Source organism: Carassius carassius, chromosome 28 (genome assembly GCF_963082965.1).
Source record: "Carassius carassius chromosome 28, fCarCar2.1, whole genome shotgun sequence".
NCBI lineage: Eukaryota > Metazoa > Chordata > Actinopteri > Cypriniformes > Cyprinidae > Carassius > Carassius carassius.
Genome location: NC_081782.1, coordinates 28,173,151 through 28,192,128, shown reverse-complemented (window position 1 = coordinate 28,192,128; position 18,978 = coordinate 28,173,151). Strand labels below are relative to the sequence as shown.

At 36.6% G+C, this 18,978-nt stretch overlaps 1 protein-coding gene across 1 annotated transcript; it reads left to right on the top strand.

Moving 5' to 3' along the window:
- The first annotated feature begins 868 nt into the window (after nt 1–868).
- On the top strand, nt 869–2,314 carry LOC132108528 (P2Y purinoceptor 14-like). The gene has a single exon (XM_059515224.1). The coding sequence runs from the start codon at nt 975–977 to the stop codon at nt 2,034–2,036; it is 1,062 nt and encodes a 353-aa protein (XP_059371207.1). The 5' UTR covers nt 869–974; the 3' UTR covers nt 2,037–2,314.
- Nucleotides 2,315–18,978: the final 16,664 nt, after the last annotated feature.

Sequence of the window (18,978 nt, the reverse complement as noted above, 5' to 3'; positions counted from 1 at the left end):
ATCGCCCCTGTCTGTCACCATTGTTGAGGTTTGTATAATGAGTGTATCGTAACTTTGTGAACCGACATGTTTCTATCAATAAGTATTTTCTTATGGTTTTATGTCTGTAATAAAAAGTATTTGAATCACTCCAACTTAATAAAAAAAACGTCTTATTCTTTATCAATGTACAAGCTCTTCTATTTAAACGCTATTACATCAAGAACAACTTTTCAACATTAATTGTGTGTATCAGCGATGTTGATTCAATGTAACTAAAATTGACAAATCAACAGTTTTCAGTGCAGTGTATTAGTTTATAGTACTTTTAAAAATTCATTTATTTGAAAAAATACTAAATACAACTTTAAAACTTATAAATGTATATATGTGTATATTAATTAAAAATATATTTAAATACATGACAAAACTTTGATATAATTTCTACTGAAATGTCTATTCTACTTTACCATAAAGGTTAGTCAGTACACTTGATATAGTACACTTAACCATATTTTAGACAACAGAAGTAATTGACATTACATATAAAAAGTGTTTTTAAGTCCTGCTTAAGTAAAGAAAAAAACCTAAAGGTCATCTATTTACATTTAATATAAATTTAAACTGTAATAACTGTTCATGCAAATTTGCAATTTCCTTGTAATTGTGAGTCTGAAAACATTCGATTCACAATGAAGTATATTCTTTCTGAAATATAAAATACATTTTTTAAAATATGGTAATGGAGACATTTTCACAACATTTGTATTGTCAAAGTTTCATCAGAGAGAAGCTGAAGTAGAAGCAAAAGCATAAAAAGTGCAAGGACTATACACAGATTTTGAATATTCATGAAATAGGCATAAATGGCACTTTTAATTTCTAAACATCAGCAAAAAAAAAAAGTCTAGCAGAATTTACAACATTGAGTCATTGTCACAATATTTCCTGATATAATCAAAGCTGAAGAAGTTATTTAATTTTCTGTTTTAGATATGGACTACATCAACACTACACAGATGGAACCAAAAAACAGCACGAATGTCAGCAGCGTGTTCACACATCAGGTTCTGCCTGTGCTCTACACCATCATCTGCGCTTGTGCCTTCATTCTCAACGGACTCGCCGCTTGGATCTTCTTCAGGGTTCCCACCTCATCAGCCTTAGTAGTTTACCTAAAAAACATGGTGGTGGCAGATGTTCTGATGTTGTTTACCTACCCGTGGCGTGTAGTGGGGGACCTCGGTTATGGCGGTTTGCAGTTGAAGCTGATAGTTTGCCGCTACACAGCTGTGCTTTTCTACCTCAGCATGTACACAGGAATAACCTTCATGAGCCTCATCAGCTTGGAACGCTACTTTAAAATCGTACGCAACACCTTTGGTATGTCTTCCTTTCTGCAGCGTGTTTCAGTAGCGAAGGCTCTTGCGGTGCTAACTTGGGGCATCATGATGTTCTTCATGCTGCCGAATGCCATATTAACCAACCAGCCCATGCCTAAGGTTTTCTCCTGCATGGCCCTAAAGAGTGACCTGGGTCGGCGCTGGCACGAAATTTCAGCCCACTTCAACATTGGAGTCTTCTGGGTGGCATTCCTGTTGATGGTGTTTTGCTACACCTCCATTGCTTGTCATGTTTACCGCTCTTACAAACGGGTGCAGCAGGACAGCAGCATGGCGAGACGGCGATCAAATCGAAGCATCTTTAGCTTGCTGGCTGTTTTTGTCTTCTGCTTTGTTCCGTACCACGTCTGTCGTGTGCCCTACACAATTAGCCAAGGCCACAAGGATGACTTTAGTGCCTACAACCGCTTCATTCTCTTCCAGGTCAAAGAAGTTATGCTCTTCCTGTCCGCTCTTAATGTGTGTCTGGATCCTGTCATCTACTTTTTCATGTGCAGGACATTCAGAGAGTCGCTTTTGCAGAAGATGTCATCTGTAAACCGCAAAAACAGGAGGCCTTCAAGAAGGCATTGGGCTCAGTATCAGCAATCTGTTATGATTGAGCAACAAAGCAAAACGAGCATTACCCATTTGCAAGATGGAAAAGATATTTAGATTTGACATCACATACCATGCTGTGGTTTCCTTGCATGCAAAATGTCAGCATGTCAAGTCAAGTCACCTTTATTTATATTGCGCTTTTAACAAAAAAGATTGCATCAAAGCAACTGAACAACATTAATTAGGAAAAAAGTGTGTCATTAATGCAAAATGACAGTTAAGGCAGTTCATCATTGAATTCAGTGAATGTCATCATCTCAGTTCAGTTTAAATAGTATCTGTGCAATCATTTGCAATCAAGCATGGAGAGATGGAGCAAATGAAGGTCACAAGATGGTTTTCCAAAAAAAAACAAACATTTTAAATACCTTTTCTAATATAAAGAAACTTTTGTGTAACATACACATTCCAAGAATGTTAGAGGTCTATCACAGAAGTCTGCTTTCTTCTATTGAAAATAAATGTTGACAATTTAAAAACTATTCAAGACACTCTTTTCTGCAAGCTCCAAAATGACAAAGAAGCTACATAAATTCAGTCCATATGACTATATTCTGAGTCTACTGAAGTCACACAATAGCATTTTGTACTTAGCCTGTTTAAAATAATTTAATTATGTCCAGTTTAGTTGGTTGCAGTCCTGTGTTCTGTGCTTTTTGTTTACAGTATGTAGCACCTTGGTCATGGAGAAACACTCACTCGTTTCACTTTATACTAACTGTATAGAGCTAGAATGGCAATAAAGCTTCTCTGACTCTGACTCTGATATGTGTGTACATACATTCATATTTATTTGCAAACATCTAAGGGGCCGTTTACACCTGGCCACTTCATGCGTTTTCTCAGATCGGATAGCTATCCGATCGTGAAAAGACCAGGTGTAAATGCCCTCCGAAACGCATTTGAGACGGATTTGAATACGATCGCTCAAACAACTTCAGGAGGTGGTCTGGGCCTGCATTCCAGACAAAACTAGACAAGTGTAAATGCATCTGGTTGTTAAAACCACATATGTAAATTGTACTCCTCCCCAAAATGCTAAAAAAATGCTAAAAACGTGTGAGGGCGTGTTATAGGCTATATGTAATGTTATAGGCAGATATGACGACGCTACTGGAACACGCACCACCAGATGAGAAGCTGAGCATATATTCATTAAACCAACGTGCAAACTATCGCAAATCAAAGTGAAAGTAAGTCGCGAACGCTTAACACACAATCATCATCATTAATAGTAGAGAAACGAAATGATCTTACCAGTGCTGTTGCCGCTCTCTCTTATTACAGTCTTTGATTTTGAAATTTTAGCTGATGATCAATAAAATGCAGCTCATATCTGTTGCTTTCGGTGACGTGCACTCCATTAAATCTGCATATAGCGCGGGATCTAATCAAAAATTTAGTTTCGATATGTTTACGGTAGGAAATTTGCAAAAAAATCTTAATGGAACATGATCTTTACTTGATATTCTAATGATTTTTGACATAAAAGAAAAATCGATAATTTTGACCCATACAATGTTTTTTTTTTGGCTAATGCTAAAAATATACCCCAGCAACTGGTTTTGTGGTCCAGGGTCCACCACGCTGCGGCAGACAAAGACACTGAAGAGGGACTTCAGAAGCCTGATTGAGATGGGTCACTGCATGATGCCCATGGCTACGTATCGACAAAGACACAAAAGGTTCAGTAGACTTGTTGCTTAAAATTAATGGTTATTGTCATGGTGTAAAGAACAGAAACTGCTATTTGTTAATAATTGGAATCTTTTCTGGGAGCGTCTTAGGCTTTTTCATGCTGATGGCCTGACCCCAGGAGAGTCGGAGCAGAGCTGCTCTCTGACAACATCTCCAGGACACTTCGCTCCATATGACTAGTAAGCCAATTCTCAAATAACTATTGTGATGACTTTTGTTCTACATGCTAAAATTATAAAAGTACTTGCGCTGTCCAGTCTATTAAAACGAAATATACTCGAATAGTGAGGTCAAAATATAAATGTAATGCACAGTAGGAGGACAAGCTAAATGGGCTTTACCGCCGCGCATACCGCCTCGGCATTAACTGAATTCAGTCGCGTGTTAAAATAATTCGCTTAACTACCGCCAGTTGGCGCAAAAATTATATTTTAACATTTTAACATCCTTAAAAACCATTATAAAATTTAAAGTATATTATATATATATATATATATATATATATATATATATATATATATATATATATATATATATAAAATCCTTCAAGTTCCACATGAGGAACGAAATGAGAACGGTCCAGCATTAAGACCGCACTAACAGCAATAATTCTTATTAACTGATATTGTTCTTGATTTTTCAAACTGTCTCCAATTATGCCTTAACTGTGTGAGCAAAAATTGAGTATGGTATATTTCAGCTGTTTTATGCGCTGGTGCCTCACGCGCACATATTCATTGTAAACAGCGCAGTACAGCATGAGCAGCGGTCTACTGTGGCATATTTTTGCTCATTATAATTTTTTTTTCGTCGATACTGAAACACACTTGAACCACAAAGCCTATTTTACCTAATAAATAATAGTTTAGCTGCAAAATACGCAACATCACGAATATGGAAACATTTGGATGTGTGCAGAATGAGAGAGGTAAACCCAACAGGTAAGCTAAGTAGATATACTGTATATCAATTTATTTTATTTAATTATTTATTTCGTGTTTATCCCATTTTTTTATTGCATATTAAAATTTAAGAATAAAAAAATCCTCCTAACCCCTAAAAATTCTCTTCACATTCACTTATGCGCTCTTGCACAATATACCTTCCTCTCGCGTTGCTCAGTTGTGGACGAAGTGTTTGATATAAAGTTTGCTGTCCCATTTTATACATGAATTGTTAATTTAAAAAAAATCGAATTATTTTGTTAGTTTTATGGTAACATGCAATCAAGGTCTTCTGTTATTTAGGCTATATTTTCACCCGTTTAAACTTAAAATTCCATGAGATTTTAAATTCAGTTTAATAGTATTAAAAATTCAGATTTAAACTAGTATAAAAACTAATTAAATTGCTTTAATTATTTCTATAAGTTAAAGTAGCCAACCATAAAAATGTGTTGTCATGACTTTTTCATCGTATTTTTTTTAGTCTGATAACGAGCTGTATTAGTTTTCCTTTTTTTGTTTATTATTATTTTTGTTTTAGTTTATTGAAAATTGGCTAAAATATAAGCAGCCACGTTTAAATTAAAACAACCACAGAAACATGACTAAGTCTTGAGGGAAATATAGGTTTTATTATTTTTACAAATCGCAGATCTCACAGACGAACGTCTTAATATGATCGCACATTAGAAATGTTTGGTGAGATAAAATGTGCACGATAACATTAAGCAAATCTCTTCGCCATCGTCACTCTTTATTATTAAGCAGGAGTTTACGTACAGTTAATGCATGTGCGTGCGCATGAGAGATCTCGCAGATCTCACAGACAAACGTCTTAATATAATCGCACATTAGAAATGTTTGGTGAGATAAGATGTGCACGATAACATTATTAAGCAAAAATACATAGTACATTAATTTTTTCCCCTCCAGTACCGAAAGCAGAACCGATAGCGTCAGATCTTACTGATACTACGGTCTTTCATAATTTAGCCCCGGGGCCAGTTTAATACCGAGTTTCGGTACACATCCCTACTTATACCTGACTTATATTTTGTCCTCTCACAAACTTTTTTAGCGTGTTAAAAAAAAAAAAAAAACATGCAGCAAATGAAAATAGGCGATTAATCTGTTAAAATGTTATACTTCAGAGCAGAGCCTGAGCCTAATCTAGGCTATCCAGGTTTTTTTTTTTTTTTTCATTGCAACTGAAAATCACTTTGTTCATCAAATTCACTTCACGTGCTCTTGTGCAGATCAGCCTCCCGCGATGCTCAGCAGTGGATGATTTAAAAAGGTTTGATATAAAGGTTGCTGTCCCATTTTATACAGGAATTGTTCATTTAAAAAAATCGAATTATATTGTTAGTTCTAATTATATTGTTAACACAAGTTCATTTACACTATTTAACATGCACTGTGACATTTTATCCTTTTTTACTTATAAACTCCTTGAGAATTTATAATAAAATAATTTATAATAAAATAATGTCATTAAAAATACCATTGGCCTGAGTAATTTTGACCATTATAGAATTGTGACTTTAAAGATTAGTGATTTAGGTGGTAAAAATACTGTGAAATTACTAATGGCATGGATTTTAGAGCATAACAACTGAAGGTTTATGAAGCATTAGCCAATAAAGCATTTTTTTAAACAACGGAACTTAAAGTTGTGAACTAAAATATTATTTCAAGCATACAGCATGTGAAAAAATAAAATGCATACTTTTCATAACATTTCATTATTGATGAAATGCATAATGTTTCTGGTGTTTGGATTTGTACTTCAATATAATGAGCTCCAAGTTTCAGAATAGCCCTAGTTTCTCTCTCTCTTTCTCTCTCTTTCTCTCTCTCTCTCTCTATTTAACAGCATTAGCTCAATGAAATACGTCTTCCTTCCATTAGAATGAATGATTTCCTGCTTGCTTAATGTTGGTCTCATGATCAATAAGTTGTATTCGCCTCAATCTGATTTAGTAAAGTCAAACCGCAGACAGTGAAGCCTGATCACTGAGCGCGAGTCCCGGCTAAGGCGCGAACAGAGGATTCCTGTTGGTTTTAAAGCCTTCCTCAAACACCCACGATCACAAATAATTTTTTTTTTTAAAATAATGATTTTAATGAAAAAGACAATCAACATGCATTAGATTTTATTTTTATTGTATAAAAGATGTGTTTTAATGTGTTGCCGTTGAGAAACACCTTTAATGGGTGTGTAACTGTGAGAAAGTGAACAGGACATTTCTGATAAGACAGGAGGGCTGTGATGTCCCCTGAATAATTAATTAAAGCGTACCAATAAAAATTACATCAATAAGTAACTTTTAGCCTACTAACTTTAGCGAATTTTAGCCATACTCATTGAATTTCAGTTGACAACGTGGGCATCACTTCTCTCGGTTCCTTCGTGTCAAACAAGTAAAACTCAAGCACGTTAATCAAATAATACAAAATGTACGTTACTTACCCAACAGTAGATTTTATATAATATATATCGATACATCTCCCTCCTCGAGTCCTCTTTGAGTCTTCTCCGGAAACCGGAAGTCCGCGTTTTGTGTTTTTGTGTCTACATCTTGGCAGCAGCTATTCACAACCTCTTTAAAACCTCTTAAAAACTACTTGGTGCACTTAAAATAATTATTGCAGTATTAATCAAGGTGTAAGCACAGCTTTTGCATATTCCACAAGGATTTCATAGAGGGTCACGATGGACGTGTAATGCAAGTGTAAAAGACGTCAAATAGTGACGTCCTCTCACAACCGATTCACAACACGGTAAATAGTGAACTACACGCAGCTAAAAGTCAAAGTAACAATTATACACGCAACCCCATAGAACTATAGACATGAACAAACATATCTGAATGCATTTTTAGGAAATGTTCTGTGTTACATATTTCTACCGATTTATGCCATCCTACCGCGACTATTTTTGGCCGGCCACACGACGTCGCCGTCGGACCAATGTTTGCTGGGTTGTTGCTGCTCACAGACTGTGCTGCGAGTGAGAGAGACGTTTCACCTGAAGAAATGAAGACGACCGCGACTGCACAAGCACAGCACATCCGCCAAAAATCAACCTGCAGCAATGCTCGTTGATCGACTCGCCAAGCTTTACTTTTGTAGGTCGCATGGCAGTAAATAATTCGATAATATGACCATGCAATCAATACAGATATTTAATAAAAACATTAAAACAAGCAGGGCTAAATAAAACAATAAAAAACGCACGCCAGGTCTACACCGGACACATGGGTTGGGGTGATCCAACAAAAGACAACAGAACACAGTGATGGATACACTGGACACGATCCCCATCAGTGAACTGATGCTTGTTCTGTTTATGATGAAATGTTCTGACACTGTGTTCAGATGATTTAACACTATAATGTGATGTCATCAAGTTTAGACACACTTTTTGCTGTGGGGCATGGATGACAACTCTCGTTTCACTGCTAAATGAATGATAAAGAACTATGTTAAAACTTGTTTTGTAAAATTTCTTCGTCATTTGAATATTGATTTAAAAATCGGTTTAAATCATAAATCCGTTTTTTTTTTTTAGGCCATATGCTATTGCCCAACTTTAAAAGCAAGTAAAGAAGGCTCCCTTTAAAATCACTTAATTTGTCAATTACTAAAGCTATTTTTTACATCTTGTCTATTTTGTTGACTATAATGAAAGAACTTGAGTTTAATCGTGAGGACAGTTTATTAATCCGTCCATTTATTAGAGTTTCAAAGATTTAATCGTGCAGGTTTAATTTTATTCGTTTCTTGTTTTAGGCTAATTAGGCATAAATAATGGGAACGGAATTATACAGTGCTTCACGTTTAAACATGCAACAATTTCTTAATCAGTTTACAGACAAATGTTTTTTTCCCCAATAAGTTAAAGGACAGGTAACGAATAACAAAAATGCATGTTGTCTTATTAAAGGAAAAATTATATTCATATTGAAAATATAGGCATAATATATGAAAATATTGACATTTTGCATATTAATCCATGTAGCCTACCCCCCTAAAATAGGCTACCACTTTTAATGCTCCGATGCAAAGTAAACCACAATTTATTTTGAATAATATAACGCATAATTAATATAATATAATACTGCACAGCTTTTAAATGTGTCAAATCTAAAACATGGTTTAATACCATGTAGCTTAGAGAAAATATAAGCACAGGCACAGGCTTGACATTTTTCCTGCTTGAATTCATTCTAAGAAATGCACATAACTTCATAAGTACCAAATTTTGTCTGTGGATATTAAATATTTTAACTACAGTGTTTTTCTTTCATTTTCATTTTCAAAATGTGCTTTGATGCGCTTGTTTGATAACTTGTGGTTAAAGCGGTCAAAGGCTGCAAATGCACTTTATACCGCCGCCGCAGCGGTATAAAGGGCCTTTTGAATGTCTACTTAGTGTAGGACCTAGAAAAAACTTATCAGAAAAATAAAGTAAATTAATTTTTTTTTTAAGTTTAGGCACATAAACATTAGATCACTCACACCCAAAGCAGTTATTGTAAATGAAATTATCACAGACAATAGGGGTGGTGTTGGTGCAGTAGATAAGACACATGCCTTTGGTGTGAGAGACCCAGGTTCGAATCCACTGTGAGACACCAATGTGTCCCTGAGCAAGACACTTAACCCCTAGTTGCTCCAGAGGCGTGTGACCTCTGACATATATAGCAATTGTAAGTTGTTTTGGATAAAAGCGTCAGCTAAATGTAAATAATAGTTTTGATGTACTCTGCTTAACTGAAACCTGGCTAAAACCAAATGATTATATTGGGCTAAATGAGTCTACTCCACCAAACTACTGTTATAAGCATGAACCCTGTCAGACTGGTCGTGGAGGAGGTGTTGCAACAACATATAGTTATATTCTCAATGTTACCCAGAAAACAGGATACAGGTTTAACTCATTCGAAATACTTCTGCTTAATGTTACACTGCCAGATATGCAAAATGAATCTATTGTGTCTCTTGCTCTGGCTACTGTGTATAGACCACCAGGGCCATAAACAGAATTCCTAAAAGAATTTGCAGATTTCCTCTCAGACCTATTTATTACAGATGATAAAGCACTTATCATCTGGGATTTTAATATTCACGTTGATAATACAAATGATGCATTAGTACTTGCATTTACTGACTTCATAAACACTCTTGGAGTCAAGCAAAATGTCACCGGGCCCAGTTATCATGGACCATGGAATCGATCTTACTGATGATGTTACTGACCATTTCCTTGTATCGTGCATGCTGCGAATCACTGATATTAACTATATGGCTCAGCGTTACCGTCTGGGCAGAACTATTGTTCCAGCCACCAAAGACAGATTCGCAAATAACCTGCCTGATTTATCTCAGCTGCTATGTGTACCCATAAATACACATGAACTAGACGAAATGACTGGCAACATGGGCACTATTTTCTTTAATACATTAGAAGCTGTTGCCCTCATCAAATTGAAAAAAGGTTAGAGAAAAACGTACTGTGCCATAGTATAACAGGAATACTCACTCTCTCAAGAAAGAAACTCGTAGTCTTGAGCACAAATGGAGAAAAACTAACTTCGAAGTTTTTAGAATTGCGTGAAATACAATATGTCCAGCTATAGACAGGCCCTAAAACTGCCATGGCTGAGCATATCCACAAACTTATTGAAAATAACCAAAACATTCCAAGGTTTTTATTTAGCACAGTGGCTAGATTAACGAATAACCAGACACCACCTGATTCTAATATTTCATCAACATTTAATAGTAATGACTTTATGAATTTCTTCACTGATCATCCATCGCACTTAAAGATAAATTGCAGTGCTTTTCAACTATTGGACAGGAAGAGCTAAATAAACTTATCACTGTGTCTAAACCAACAACATGTTTATTAGATCCTGTACCCACTAAATTACTTAAAGAGTTGTTACCTGTAGCAGAAGAATCACTTCTCAACATCAGCTCGTCATTATCTTTAGGTCACGTCCCAAAACCATTCAAGCTGGCGGTTACGAAGGCTCTTATTAAGAAACCACAACTAGTGAACTGGCAAATTATAGGCCTATTTCAAATCTTCCATTTATGTCAAAAACTTTTGAAAAAGTTGTGTCTACTTAATTGAGCTCCTTCTTGCAAAGTAATGACCTGTATGAAGAGTCAGGTCAGGTTTCAGGCCCCACCATAGCACAGAAACGGCACTTGTTGAAATTACAAATGACTTGCTTTTCGTGTCAGATCAAGGCTGCATCTCATTGCTAGTTTTACTTTATCTTAGTGCTGCGTTCGACACTATAGATCATGACATACTCATAGATCGATTACAAAACTATACAAGTATTCAAGGGCAGGCTCTAAGATGGTTTAGATCCTACCTGTCCGATCACTAACATTTTGTTTATTTAAATGGGGAATCATCTCATTTATCACCAGTAAAATATGGAGTGCCACAAGGATCTGTCCTAGGTCCTCTGCTATTTTCAGCTTACATGTTGCCCCTTGGTAATATTATTAGAAAATACGGGATTAGTTTCCACTGTTATGCTCATGATACTCAATTATATATCTCAACGAGACCAGATGAAACTTCTAAATTATCTAAGCTAACAGAGTGTGTTAAAAATGTAAAAGATTGGATGACCAATAATTTTCTCCTATTGAATTCGGATAAGACAGAGTTATTACTTATTGGACCAAAAAACAGTACACAGAATCTAGTAGACTACAGTTTGTAACTAGACAGATGTACTGTTACTTCCTCTACAGTCAAAAATCTGGGTGTTATATTAGATAGCAACTTGTCTTTTGAAAATCATATTTCCCATGTTACAAAATCAGCATTTTTCCATCTTAGAAACATTGCCAAGCTACGAAATATGTTATCTGTTGGTTGCACTTTATTTTGCAGTACGTGTACTTACATGTACTTATAGTGTACTTACAGTGTATTTATCTAAGAAAGTTCGGGTAATACAAGGTAACTACATGGGGTAGGGTTAGGTTTAAGGGTAGGTTCAGGGTTAGTACCTAGTTATTACATAGTTATTGTAATTACTATAATAAGTACATAGTATGTACATGGGGAACAGGACTGTAAAATAAAGTGCTACCATCTGTTTCTGATGCAGAAAAGCTAGTTCATGCATTTATGACCTCTAGACTCTACTATTGTAACGGACTTCTTGGTGTTTGTCCAGCATCTTCAATAAACAAGCTACAGGTAGTCCAAAATGCAGTGGCTAGAGCCCTTACCAGGTCAAGAAAATATGATCATATTACCCCAATTTTACAGTCTCTGCACTGGCTACCTATTAAGTTATGTATCAGTTACAAATTATTATTACTTACCTATAAGGCCCTTAACGGTTCAGCTACTAGCTTTATACCACGCTACAATCCATCATGCTCCCTAAGGTCACAAAACGCTGGACTTTTGGTAGTTCCTAGGATAGCAAAGTCCACTAAAGGAGGTAGAGCTTTTTCGCATTTTGCTCCCAAACTCTGGAATAGCCTTCCCGATAATGTTCGGTGTAACTGATATGCAGTTCATCGATTCATTGGTTCTGAACTAATGAATCACGGTTCGTTGAATCTAAAACAATGGAAACCCAAAGCTTGTAGATTTTGAATTCAGGCATATAAACCCAACTCTCTCTAAACTAAATGCCTGGCCTGGCGCCAGCCTGGCCTGGAACTTACTAAGTTCCTCTCTACACGAGGAAGACGAATTCTGAATCATTACGTTTGTTGGACCTTTCAAATATCGCGTGATTCCACAGCAGCCCCGGAAGACACGAAAGAACACGCCTAGCTACAAAGGACCACGCACACATGCACGCTGGTCTGGCGAGTCACAAAGAGACCACATGCAAGTATCATTCTCTATGGAGATTTAAATGCTGCTTAAAGTTTGTCTATTACCTTTTCAAGGTGATTTGATTCGTTGTTGTCTTTCAAGGGTTACTGTCTGTGAGTTTGCATAACTGACCGTAATTCTGTGATCGTGCCTAATTCTCTCACCTCTCTCTCTCATCCTCTCTCACTCATTCTCTCTCTCTCCCTCCCTCATTTGGATTCCGTTATGTCTTGTACAAAGTTTACTTGCTATATTGTCGTACGCGTATTTACTCTGTGTGATTTATAGTTTGATGTATTATTAGTTCAATTATTAAAAACCAATATATATTCATGATTGCCTCTGTCTAAACGCTCACATCACGAGTCAATGAAATGTCTGATCTTTAGCTACAAGCTCTTTACTTTTTAGTAACCGAAATTTCATAATGATAGGATAATGTTTTCATGGCCATAGAATATTTTTCCTTGAATTATAAGTGATAACTTTATTGAAAGTTGATAAGTTAATCTTACGGCCGTTTGCTGGACAAACCACTGTTTGATTTGCGGTAATTCACAGTAAGAGATATCACTATAATTGATATGAAGAATGGAATATTGACATATTAATGAGTAAATTACAGTGCCTTGTAATGAGTTATTGATATATACAATTGACCTATTTTTCATCTTCAATAATTTTAATGTAACTGTCATATGAATATATATATATATATATATATAAATCATATTCCTGATTAATTATTAAAATTCCCTATATATCATTTGAGTTAATTATAATGCACAACCCAGTGCAGCTACACGGGGTTCATACACACTGTCTCTGTTTAAATCTAGATTAAAAACACATCTCTTTCGCCAAGCATTCAAAGAATGCATCTCATAATTTGTGATCTGATCAAATGTTCATTCTTATTCTTTAGCTTGGGTTAAACTAATTAATTTGACAAAAAATTAGCTACGCTAATGATGTCTCTATTTGTTTCTTTTGTTTTGCCAACTAGGATTTATACAAGCTCTAGTCTGGATCCAGAACACTTGAGAAGAGATGATGCCAAACCCTCAGAGGACTTCAGATGATGCTAACCCTGGAACAACATACAGAACTAACAAATATTGCTACTTACTATGCAATCACATTATAATTGCTGTTAGTAATGTTCATCGTATGGTTGACTATGTCTTGTATTAATTTTTCAGAAAATTCCTGTATGCACATTAACTGATCACCACTTATAAGCTACTAATAAATATTGTAGAACTTAATTTTCTGTAATGAATTAATTTTCTTTGCAATGATTTGTATCATAAAAAGCGCAATACAAATAAACTTGAATTGAAAATTGAATTTAATTGGTATCTATTGACACAGATCAATATGACAGTTTCTGAGTTTAATGTACTGTACATTCAGAGTTGGAAAGTCCTGGGGTCAGAATGTAAAAGTCCTGCCATACAGATGCATCTCAATAAATTATAATGTCGTGAAAAAGTTTATTGAGATGCACCTGTATGTTTATTCCACACATGTACTTTACTTTCTGATCCCTGGACTTTCCACCTCTGCTTATCAAGATTCTCTTTGTCATCAAATCTTTTTTGTAGGTTTATTTTTTTATATTATTATTATTCTTTTCTGCATCTTTATTACAGATATTGATTTTCCCATTGTCTCTGCTCGCAAAGTATGATAATAAGTGTTCATTTTTAATGTGCTTTCTTTACAGCACTGAATAGCACTATCGTATCAATTAATAATTTATGTGCTGATTAAAGTGATATGAGACTTTAGCCATTTAGATGTTTATAAAAAAGCAAACAATTATCAGGGCATGAACAAACTTCTGCAGGCCCCAAAAATACCCTTAGACCTTAAAAGTCGTAGGTTTTTTTTTTTGTCTGGGTGTTGTAACCATGTGTTTCTGAAACATTTGTTATAACTCAAAAGCCCAGAGAAAATATCATCTGGTGTTGCTTGTTGTACTCTATATTGGTGATGACACTCATCAATTATGGAAGTGTTTAGAGTCTAATATCTGATTAAATAAGTGTTGTGTAACTAGTTGGATTGATTCTTGTAAAAGTGATTCCAAAAGCCAGTGGTTCTGTGATAATTCAGTTTGTGCCCAAACATCTTTCTGCTTTTACTGCTGTTTGTGGGGTTGTTTAATCAGATCTTGGGAGATTTAATGCATTTTAGTTCAGTTGATTTCATCTACAGTAAGGCTGTGGCTGAAGTCAGTTGTAGTTATTGTGTTTCTCTTTTAAAAATTCTTTATTGGATCTGAATATTAGAAATGTGTTGGTGTGTTATGTGTAAACCAGGTTAAAGAGGTGGGTCTTTGATCTAGATTTTAACTGACCTAGTGTGTCTGCCTCACAAACAATATTACGTAGGTTATTCCAGAGTTTGGGTGCTAATTAGGAAAAGATCTGCCGCCCGCAATAGATTTTGATATTCAAGGTATTATAAAATTCCCAGAGTTTTGAGAATGCAGCAGACGTGGAGGACTAAAGTGCAATAAGAGCTCGTTCAAATGCTGAGATGCTAAACCATTCAGGGCTTTATAAGTAATAAGTAAGATTTTAAAATCTATACGATGTTTGATATGGAGCCAGTGCAGTGTTGACAGAACCGGGCTAATATGGTCATACTTCCTGGTTCTAAGAACTCTAGCTGCTACATTTTGGACTAGCTGTAGTTTGTTTATTAAGCGTTCAGAACAATCATCCAATAAAGCATTACAATAACCTAACCTTGAGGTCATGAACGCATGAATTAACGTTTCTGCATTTGAAATTGACAGCACAGGTTGTAATTTAAATATATTTTTGAGATGGAAAAATTCAGTTTTACAAATGCTAGAAACGTGGCTTTATAAGGAAATATTGCTATCAAATAGCACACCTAGATTCCTAACTGATGACGAAGAATTGACAGAGCAGCCATCAAGTCTTAGACAGCATTTTAGATTATTACATGCAGAGTTTTTAGGTCCTATAATTAACACCTCAGTTTTTTCAGAATTTGCCAGTAAAAAATTACTCCTCATCCAGGTTTTTATATCAACTATGCATTCCGTAAATTTTTCAATTTGGTATGTCTGTCCAGGCTTTAAAAAATGAGTATCATCAGCATAAAAATAAAAGCTAACACCATACTTCCTGATGATATCTCCAAAAGGTAACATGTATATCGTGAAAATTAACAGCCCTAGTACTGAGCCTTGAGGTACTCCATATACAGTAGGTGGCCAACCAAAATTAATTGAACATACAAGAGCTTAAATATTAACCCCCCGGAACCATCAGCTTGCAAATACATGACAATTAAGACACTCAATAAATGTCTTTAAAAGCAAACAGTGGCAATCGTGAAGATGTGGTAGTGGGACGTCTATCCTGTAGCTTGGTTATGAGGATGAGTGTCTCTCAGTGGACTTCAGTGAAGTCCATGCCAACCGGGACTTGAAAGCCTTAGTCAAGTCAAGTCAAGTCACCTTTATTTATATAGCGCTTTAAACAAAATACATTGCGTCAAAGCAACTGAACAACATTCATTAGGAAAACAGTGTCAATAATGCAGAATGATAGTTAAAGGCAGTTCATCATTGAATTCAGTTATGTCATCTCTGTTCAGTTAAATAGTGTCTGTGCATTTATTTGCAATCAAGTCAACGATATCGCTGTAGATGAAGTGACCCCAACTAAGCAAGCCAGAGGCGACAGCTGCAGGGAACCAAAACTCCATCGGTGACAGAATGGAGTAAAAAACCTGCAGCAAAGTCAGATTGTGCAGAAGAATCATCTATTTCCTGTGGTCTTGTCCTGGTGCTCCTCTGAGACAAGGTCTTTACAGGGGATCTGTATCTGGGGCTCTAGTTGTCCTGGTCTCCGCTGTCCCTCAGGGATGCAGAGGTCCTTTCTAGGTGCTGATCCACCATCTGGTCTGGATACGTACTGGATCCGGGTGACTGCAGTGACCCTCTGATCTGGACACAGACTGGATCTGCTGGCCACGGTGACCTCGGAACAAGAGAGGAACAGACAAATATTAGCATAGATGCCATTCTTCTAATAATGTAGCAAGTACATAGGGTGTTATGGGAAGTGTTTCAGGTTCCGGTTTACCTAATTAATGCAGCCTAAAAATCCTTTAACGGATTTGGATATTAAAAGCATATTAGTATGTTATGTGTATGCCAGGTTAAAGAGATGGGTCTTTAATCTAGATCACAGTTACTCATTGCGCGGCTCGTCAAGCTATAACTGGCGGCTCGCATAGTAGCTTACAGTATCACACTGCCACTTGCCTTCAGAGCATGTGAGGCGGGAGCGAGCGGGCAGATCTTGGACAGAGCACAGAGCGGCAATTTCAAAAGGACGGTGGACGGAGCGTCGCATTTCCCGCTCCAATTTCGCTCTGCTCACACCACGAGTCTGAAGCATGCTCATTCAAGCCTGACCCTGAATCCATTAGTCTTGCACAGTCATCAACAGTAGACTATTTTCAAGCAAAACTCGGCTCAATAATTGAGTTCAAAAAGTAAAATGAGAATTCATACAGGTGTAGCCTATCAATATAAGTCGCTCCGGAGGCGCATCAGTCAAAAAATGTGCCATGAAGAAGAAAAAACATATAGGCCTAGCCTCGCACTTGACTATAAGTCGCATTTATTTAGAAATGTATAAAAAAAACAAAAACAACAATGTTATGGACGTGAGCGCTCTGACAGCGGCACTAAGACTGCTTTAAAACTTTCACTGAGACCTCAAACAGAAAGCACAAAGCCTGTCTTTAAATTTTAATTTCGTTTTGTATTAATTGTATCTTAATTTTAATCAAGGTTTCATCAACCAATTGTCTGGATTTAATAAGAAGTAAATAGAAAATAGATAGCCATGATACGAAGGAGCCGGTGTGAACCTGGAGTTTGTCTCATGAATGAACCGAAACTCAGCGTATAGCCTACTTGCCTCAAAGACCCGACACATAGGCTATATATAAAGCTTGAAATGTCTACTTTTAAACAAAACAATTCAAACCGAAAGAAAACAGACTGCTCTCCCTCCCGTATGAAATGTGCATTTCTCTCAGGCGCGTTCACTACTGCGAAGATCACGATGCCCTTAAATGTTACATGAATGCATCAGCACTGAAAACATAGAGATTTCTTTTTCTTTTGGGGGCATTTTGTTTGTGTTCAGACTTTCTCATTTGCCTGCGCGAAGACGCTGTTATTAATAAAGTTGCGAGTAGGCCTACACATTGGATTCACGTTTATTATATTAGGCTATTTAAAAAAATACCCCAGTTTTTATGCCAGTCGTATCATTTTATTTTTGTTGTATTTATCCGCCACACACCTTGAAGGCCGGTCCATGAAAATATTGTCTGATATTAAACCGGTCCATGGCGCAAAAAAAGTTGGGGACCGCTACAAGTGATATACATGTAGATTTTTTTCTTTTTTTGGAGCGAGCGGGGGGTGATTTGAGTGGAGCGTGAAGCAAACTGCGTTGAGCGCTGAGCGAAAATGAGCGGAGCGGCCTGATGTAGCTTTGAGCGGGGGAGCGGAGACTCTCACCCCCCCACTCCGCTCATATGCTCTGCTTGCCTTTGAATGCAATCTGCTCCATTGTTTACCGGCAATGCTACAACGGACTTAAACTGCCATCTCGTGGCGGTAAGTTGTAATACAATATTTTTTTTTCAAATGTGTGCATGTGACATTGTTTACAAAACTTGACCGCAGCGCACGTTTGCAGACAGGCGCCGAAAGCTCTGCTAGCTAGCATAAAACAGAAAATGGACCGGTTTTTATTAAAAAAGGGACAGAAACGAGCTCAAAAACCAGACGGACAGACACACAGTGTTCTAACGAATAGTGGAGTGGATGAGGTAAATGAGTCTGAGGAAGCAGCAAACAAAAATCAGCACAAAGATACCGGAGAGGGGACGAGCAGACAAACGACAGGTGTAACGTTACCCAGCAAGAAACGAAAAATACGAAGCATACGAGATGAGCACAGAAAATTTCAAGACAAGTGGACAGACACATTTTTATTTGTTCTGCATGGCATGAACTCTCTGTGCTTAATATGCAAACAAACCCATGTCGGTTTCAAATGAAGCAACTTGGAGCACCATTTCAAAACGGCGCATTCCACAATTCAATGAAAGTTACCCGTCTGGCAGTGAACTAAGAAAGATGAAAATAGCACAGCTCACTGCTTCACTTTGTGAGCAGCAAAATCTTATCCACCGGACAACCTCCACTGCAGAGCGTTTAACAGAGGCATCTTATGAAATAGCGTGGATTTTGGCGCGGGCTAAAAAAACCTTTTCAGACTCAGAAATAGTGAAAGACTGTTTTTTGGCTTCAGCAGAAATACTGTTCGCCGACTTTGACAACAAGGACACCATCATTAAACAAATAAAAGGGTTACAGCTGTCTGATTCAACAATAATG